The sequence below is a fragment of the Cyprinodon variegatus genome, unplaced genomic scaffold, assembly GCF_000732505.1.
Source record: "Cyprinodon variegatus isolate N-32 unplaced genomic scaffold, C_variegatus-1.0 Scaffold1106, whole genome shotgun sequence".
NCBI lineage: Eukaryota > Metazoa > Chordata > Actinopteri > Cyprinodontiformes > Cyprinodontidae > Cyprinodon > Cyprinodon variegatus.
This window is the reverse complement of record NW_015151559.1, coordinates 82,203-89,931: the sequence shown is the minus strand read 5'-3', so window position 1 is coordinate 89,931 and position 7,729 is coordinate 82,203. Positions and strand designations below refer to the sequence as shown.

Genomic DNA, 7,729 nt, shown 5'->3' with positions numbered 1-7,729 from the left:
CAGTACTTCCACTTTTACCAGAGTATTTTTTAACACAAGTATCTTTACTTTTACTCAAGTACGGAAAGTGAGTACTTTTGCCATCTCTGGAAACAAACATGTCACGCTTATCCCTGCTGGGGTCACAAGGGGTGCTGGGGCCTATTTCCAGCTGTCTGCGGCGAGAGGCGGGGTACACTCTGGAATTTGTACTTGCTATATGTTGACGTGTGCCAGCGTCCTTCAGCGTCCTTCAGCATTTTCAGCATGCTCATAACTTATACAAAACAAACCCATAACGCATTCAATGAATGCCAGACCTTTTGCCAGATTTTCCGTACATCCAGCATACGCTGGTCTAAATCGTCATGGTCTGACAGCGACATTAAATTAATCACCTCACCACAGTACATAAATTTCAATAAAATGCATTAAAAAAAATCATAAATAATTTTGCTAACTCGAAAAATTGCAAATCTTGTTTTTGGAAAGTAAGCTTGTATGAGCGATGCAAACAGCAACTTTTAAACATTTCCCCTTGTGCACACACAAGGGGAAATGGGCACGTGTTTAATAGGCGTTCCCTCTCCTGAGCGGGAACAGGGTTGTGTATGTGCATTTTTTTTAAAGTGGAGAGGGCAGGTCTTTTGAAAAATTTGAGAAAACTCCTCCACTATACCTTTAAACTTTCAGTTTCCCTTACATTGATACCTTGTATATATCAGTGTTCTATAAGTATTCTCTTTATTTGTTTGATTGCTTTTAATCATCAATATTCCTACAGGTGCATGTCTTTGACCCTGAGCAGCTCTTTCATAATGTTTTACATCCTCACCAGGGTCTTCTTCCTCTGCAAAGGCCACAATGTGTATCCCCTCAATGTCATCCTCCTGAAAAAAAAGGGGGAAAACTACCAAAGTGTGAAAACGGTTTTTGAAAAAAGAGATAAATAATAATGTTTTGCAGATTTCTGACCCAAGTTTCAAACATGTCTTCTGCACGCAGCTTCCTCAGAGTTGGTCTAGTGGCACAGAAAACACAATTAGAATGTCAGATATTAAATAATTTTTAACAGTATGGAAAAAAAAATTATTTGTTTTTTTAAATAATAAATAAATGAAGGTGTGTCTGTAGTTTACCGTCTGTGTTGAGTAATGAACTCCACCAGTTCTTTCTCAGAGTGAGGTCTTCCTGGGATGGTGACAGGCTCCTCCATGAAGGGCTCATAGAAGTCCACCTCATTCAGCTTAAGGGTGAGCTCCTTGGCCACCTGAGCCAACAGAGACAAATCAGTCATATATATAAAAAAAAAAAGATCCCAAAATGTTTTACTTAATTTTCAACTTACAGATTTTTCAAATGTGGCGAAGAATTTAATGTATGGCTGAAAGTTTTCTGCAGCTTCTTTAAATGCTTCATAATCTGAAAACAGAGGAGTGAATGAGTTATGTGGATCTCAGTGCTGTTGATAAACATGCGTATCATAGTTGTTTCTTCCGTTATCATGACTCAGTTTGTCCTTTGCGCATCAGGGAGCGGAAACATCCCATCCTTGACCTTCATGCGGTTCTCTCATGGATCACCAGATGGGATAAAGTTCCTGTGCAGCACTCTGAGTATACAGCAGATTCAGTTTCCTCTGTTTACATTTCACATTTCTCTTCTCAAACATTATTCTTAGGCTGCATTGGTATTAACGGGGTATATTTTTGCTTTTCCGAAAAACAAAGCTCCAAATAAGTCGTTTAGTTTTAGTATAGACTTTCTATGCAAATACTGAAATCGTTTTAAATCCTGTTTTTCAGGTTAATCAGAGGCTGTAACAAACCTATTGTTTACATGCTACATCTGTAATGCACTTTAACATTATATGAGTGAAACAATTTTAGAACAGGATCAAGTACTCAAATGTTTTTCTGACTTTTTAGGATATAAATGATTTGATTTTAAATGGGAAGCTGTGTTCCACTCAAGAAAGGTGATTTGGGTCAGGCTTCATTTTCTATAAAGGCTGTAATTAAATGATTGCTGGACAACTGGAAACTTCCAGTTTACTTAATTCACCTTCAAAGACAATATTTAACCAAGTAAACCCAAATGTCACAATAAGCATCATTAGAGTTCCTTTAAATTGCATTCATTTCATATTCCAGCCTAAATGGATTTTTTTATGTCTATAATTCCCAGAGCCTGTTTGGTGCTGTGCCAATGCACCTTAGTGCAGTTTTTATACTTGTAATATTTGACCTAATATGCTCAGAAATCTAATGTGGCTCCATATTAGAAAAATGAAATTTTGAACCATTTCAATTGTAGCGTATACACTTTCTGTCCCATAATAGGTTTTATTCTGTAATGGTGGGGAATTTATTTCAGCATTTTATGCAAAAATACTTTTAATCCACTTCAGATCCACCCTGATCCACTGATTCATTCCTGTAACAGACTTTATGCAAGTGATAAAAATAAACAGTCATTATCTTCCAATCTAAAAATACTGTGACACATGAGCGTAACAGTTTTCTCTTCCGTTAAATATGCCAACTCTATTGTTGTTTTTGCACTTTTAAAGCTTTTTATCCCTTTTCTCGTTATGTTTTGAATTTTTTTATTTCACTTTTACAATGTTTTTCACTATACATTTTTTAATATAGCTTTAAAAGGTGTTTATACAGATAATAATAATAATACAATAACAAATTGTTTATTTGTTGACTCATTATACTCTTTAATATTGTTAAGGCTAAATTATATGATTGAATACTTTAAATATTTGTACTTTCTGTTCATTTTGAAAAAGTTAGAATTTGAATATTGATTCATTCTAATGTTTCTATTTTCCTGTAATATTGTTGTAATACGAGGGGCGTTCAATAAGTAATGCCCCTGGCGCACTTCTAGATGTTTGATCAAGTTGAAATTTTGCATGTGAAGTATTTTAAATCTCTTTAGATTAAATAGCAAATTACAGCTCTTAACTAAATGTGGTTTCTGATTTACTGGTGTTAAAACTGAGTCAAGTCTGGGTTTTTGCATTTGAAAGGAATCACACAACAGCAGACTTTTGATCAAATGAAGGTAACTTATAGTGATAATGTTCCATAATATAACCTTTTAAAATATTTTGCAAGGTCATATAACGGGCATCATCACCGTAAGTTACTTTAATTTCATCAAAAGTCTCCCGTGGTGTGAGTACATTCCAATAGAAAAACCGGATCACTGCTCGACACTCAACAGGCTCCGTTTCAGACTTTACTCAGTTCAAACACCTGTAAGTCAGAAACCACAAATAGTTCAGAGCTGTAATTTGCTACTTAATCAATATAGATTTAAATAACGTCACATGCTAAATTTCAGCTCGATGAAACATCTGGAAGCATGTCAGGGGCATTACTTATTGAACGCCCCTCGTAAAATAATGTGTTGTTGTGTTTGCTCTCTGATGCCTGAGAGAAATTCTTCCCCATTCGGTGTGTGATGAGCAAAGGTAAAATTGGATCTGTAAATCCATGGAGCTGATGCTCTAATCAAGGTCATGGAAACTTATCTCCACCGGCATCTAAACAAAGCAGGTGTAAAGGCAGCAGAAGATCTGGCATTTTACAAACTGAAGCACTCACGCTCAGAGTCTTCACTCTTGAAGTAACCAATGATACGAATATCCTCCTCCATTCTATCAAAGGCTTTAAGCTCCAAAGCATTTTCGATGATCTCCACCGGCTCCTCCAAAAGCTAAGGAGAGAAAATATTGGCAGTCATTGTAGCTATGTAGAGTGTTGATTAAGGCTCGGAGATGGAAATCTGCTTTAGAAATCTACTCACATCTAACAAGAACTCCACCAGAGTGTTAGCAGACAGTAAACCATCGAACTCGATCACTCTGTCATCTTTAAAAACATATACGCTTCCTTCCTCCTCCAAGTCTGTGATTAAAGGAAGATGGCTGTTAATTTTAGAAAAAGAAGGTTAAATACTTTTAATTAACAAAGACGTGTATCTGTTCCAACCTAGTTTCTTTGCAACTTTTGCATCTTTGAGCGAGTCAACCATACCAAACCCGATGTCCTTCTCCTCCATAACCTGAGCTACAAGCTGAAGTCAAGGAAGAAGCATAATCAGGAGTTACAATGCAAGAAAAATAACTATAGTTTCAAATAAACCTCCAAGAACATGCAATGTTTGGCAGCATGACAGGTGCATAGGCTACCCAGAGACACAGAGATAAAGTAACATAATCACTCAGTCTGCCTGCTTCTAAATATAACTACAGCCAGGGTATACAGTATATAATTGTTCAGGCATTTGTTGTGTATAGTAGAGGAGCTTTTTTTGTATTTGACCTTTCCTGCAAGACAGAATATTGTAAAAGATTAAACTTAAAAGGGTTAAATAATTTACAAAATCTGATGAGTTCAATTTCCTTCCTTCTGAAAAATAAAATAAAAAAGCCAAATAGGTAACACATAGATTTGTTCTTTTCTCCAAGTGGTCAGCTTCAAAGTTCTGAGCAAAAACTTCCCACCAAATACCAACAGGTCTGCTGAAGATCCAAATCATATCCTGGCTAGATAGATTACATGTTTTAGAATTATTGGGTAACATGGACATATTTTAGGACAAAATAATGAACAGTTAATCAAAGTTAAATTATTTTTCTAAATATTAACAATATTTGAGAAGTCTAAAACGAAGTGCTTCTACTTAGAAGAAATGATAATTTAAAGCAATGAACTGAAAACTGCTCTTATTCTTTATAATTATTGTGCTTAAGTGCACATGATTGTGCCCTATGTGGACTTGTATTTGAGTTTCGTTTTAAGTTTATCAGTTCCATTTTGATTTATGTTATTCTCCGTTCTCTTTTTCATGGGTTAAATCATGGGTATTTAAGCAGTCTTCTATTTTCTGAGTTGCTCTTTGTTCCCCTCTGTTGTTCTTCCCCTTAGCTCCTTCCAGTTACTTCTGTCTTCACCTGCTCCACATCAGATAATTAGTCCTCCCATTGTTCCTGTCTCCCATATATACACCTCATGTGCAGTGCTCTTTGCTGGTTTCTTATTGTTACTTGCCTCCCCATGTATGTTTTCCCCTGATGTCTCTTGGTTTTTGGTTTCCTGTATTCAGTTCTTGGGTTTTTTTCTCTTGCCCTTTCTGATTTGATCAATAACTAATCTCTGCTTCACTCATCTCTGCATTTGCATCCTCAACCAACCTCCACCCTACCTAACAGAGGTTCTTTTTTACCACTGTTGCTAAAGGTCATTTAACATTGCAAATGCACTTTTCATGTTGTGACTCTATGCATTTCCATGACAGCTTTTATTCCCAATAAATATTCAATTACAAAAAGAAATCCAAGCTAGCAGCCAGCAGCAGTAGTTAAAAAACTGCATAATTAGCCATGCTAATTATTTTGCAGATCTAAGCATTTCCCCAATGCTGAAATGAGCTAAACTTTACAAGTACTATCAAAGCATTAGTGTAATAGGAGAATGAGTAATCTTATTTCTTGGCATCATTAGATTAGCATGACTTATCAATGAGTGGTGCATGTGTGCAGCATGCATTGTGTCTCAGTGCTGCAATGTTCATGCTATATAACGCTGGAGAACACACAGTTCCAACAAAGTCATGATGAATAAAAAGGTGATGCTACATGGGATATGATATTAGATTTTGTCTAAAAAAAACAAAGATAAACAAATCAATTACACATTCAAAATAGCAATATAGACTTTTTAAAAGCTGCAGGTTAGCGTCATGGACCTTAAAGCAACTTATTTCTAAATGTAGATATTTTATTTTTATTTAACTTTTATATTTCCTTACGATCCTTGACCTTCACAGCTGCTATAACGGACATCCCTGTGCTGAGGGAACAGAAAGGATTGTTTTATTCTGTTTTAGACTTTTTGTTGGCTTAGCCTCAACCTGTTGGAACACATGCATTTAATTCATGCTCCTCATGCTGTTCAACAAATTCCTTATATTAGATTCCATGAATGCCTGATAACAGCAGATCTGTCCACCTGTGCAGGAAAGCCTCTAACAGGAGCTTAAAATACCTCCAGCAGGTCAAAGAGGAGCTCAGCTTCAGCTTTGTGCAAGGACGGGCAAAGCCATTTGGTTTTGGAACATTGAGAACAATTTAAGAACCAGCAAGTTTTTAGTTGCAAGCAAACAAACTAGTTTGTTTATTATAAGCTTTTTGTAACCAAGGAAAACATTTTTTGCTCTTTATCTGTGAAATTCTGCGGATCTCTTGGCCTGTATCAGCTGACAGGGGAACAACGTGTGAGGAACAGAGCTTAAATACTTCAATGGAATGTAGACACTGTGAATTAGGCTTAAATAACCTCTAGTGACAGCAACTTATCTTAACGGATAACTGGGTATTCCTACAGTACTCACTGACCTCATAGAGTCCCCATCATATAGACTTTATTGTTAAAAAAAACAAAGCTTGATTTTATTTCTTATCCTTTGGTTTTGCAGCTTACTGGAGCACAAACATTAACCCTTAGATATCACATGTCGTTCAATCCTGCAACATTCTGCACAGCAAAAAATTTAAATCTAAGTTAGTAATTTTTTTATTCTTTATTTCCCTGTATTTATCCTCTACCCTCATACTTTACCTCCAGCACCAGCTCGGTCATCTGGTGTTGTTTCTGCAACTCCTTATTGTCCGCGACTGGTTCATGGTAGAACAAGCACAGCATACTATGCTTCTTCAGGGCCTTCTTGTAATTCTTATCATTGATGTCGATAACACGGTCCTTCCCGTCATACCTAGGAAACTCTAGCCCCTTTTCAGCCGACGACACACTCACAAGGCTCAGGCAAGGGAGCAAAAACAACCAGATGGAGACCATGGTCCACGGCTAACCATCCACTCCCCACAGGATGTGGCTGGGTTTCAGTGGATGAAACTGCACCCCCAGAGAAGTAAGAGAACTGCCTGGAAAGGGATGGAGAAATGTAAGATGTTCCTGCAGGAGGATTTAGTGAGCAAAAAGAAGTCGATCAGCAGGAAGTTTTTAGCATGCCCGAAGAAATCAAAAAACTTCTTTGGAAACTCTCTCCCCCCGGGGTGATTCCTCCTCCTCGCCTTCCTGTGGACACAAAGCACAGAGAGGAATGGGATCAGGGCTGCGATGAACTGTGGGTGGATACCATACATAGTCCAGCTTCTCTTCCCCTACCAGAGCAGCACAGGCCCTTTTTTAGGAGACCAGTTGTTTGAAAACTAAAAATAGAAAAGCAAGCGAGAAAGGGAAACAGCAAAGGATGACATTGGAGGCTTATTAATAAGATTACTCTCTCACTCTGTTTCTTTTACGCAGGAGAGGAGGAGAAAATGCTGATAAGATTAACAAATATTCATCTACAATATGGTGTTTAAGCATCTGTTTGGAAGGAGGGGGTTAGCTGAAGTTTTTGAAGTGACAGTTCCCAAGAGCATCTGCCAACAGGTGTGAAACAAACATTTCAATCAGCTCCAAACCTTTGATCTCCATGTGCTCCCATGAGATCATTACCGTATAAGGTACGTCATCTGACCCATAACTAACAATCTTGCTGTTCTCTATTAAGCCAAATGTGGTAATACTTCACAAGACTTTTAGAACAATATATTACAATAAGTTCCCTATATTAAGCCAAAAGTGTGCACTAAAAAGAAAGGGGTCTATTCAAATAATATTTTTATTTAATACCAGTGTTGTCATCTGCAGGTGGAAGAAGG

At 37.1% G+C, this 7,729-nt stretch overlaps 1 protein-coding gene across 1 annotated transcript; it reads right to left on the bottom strand.

The window, feature by feature from the left end:
• Positions 1 to 653: 653 nt before the first annotated feature.
• Positions 654 to 7,123, bottom strand: LOC107101506 (calsequestrin-2-like). Its single transcript, XM_015400456.1, has 8 exons — positions 6,621 to 7,123; positions 3,990 to 4,074; positions 3,805 to 3,905; positions 3,603 to 3,714; positions 1,328 to 1,401; positions 1,119 to 1,249; positions 955 to 1,000; positions 654 to 869 (listed from the first exon to the last, which is right to left on the bottom strand). Exons 1-8 carry the CDS (start codon positions 6,855 to 6,857, stop codon positions 669 to 671), a joined length of 987 nt encoding a protein of 328 aa, XP_015255942.1. The 5' UTR covers positions 6,858 to 7,123; the 3' UTR covers positions 654 to 668.
• Positions 7,124 to 7,729: the final 606 nt, after the last annotated feature.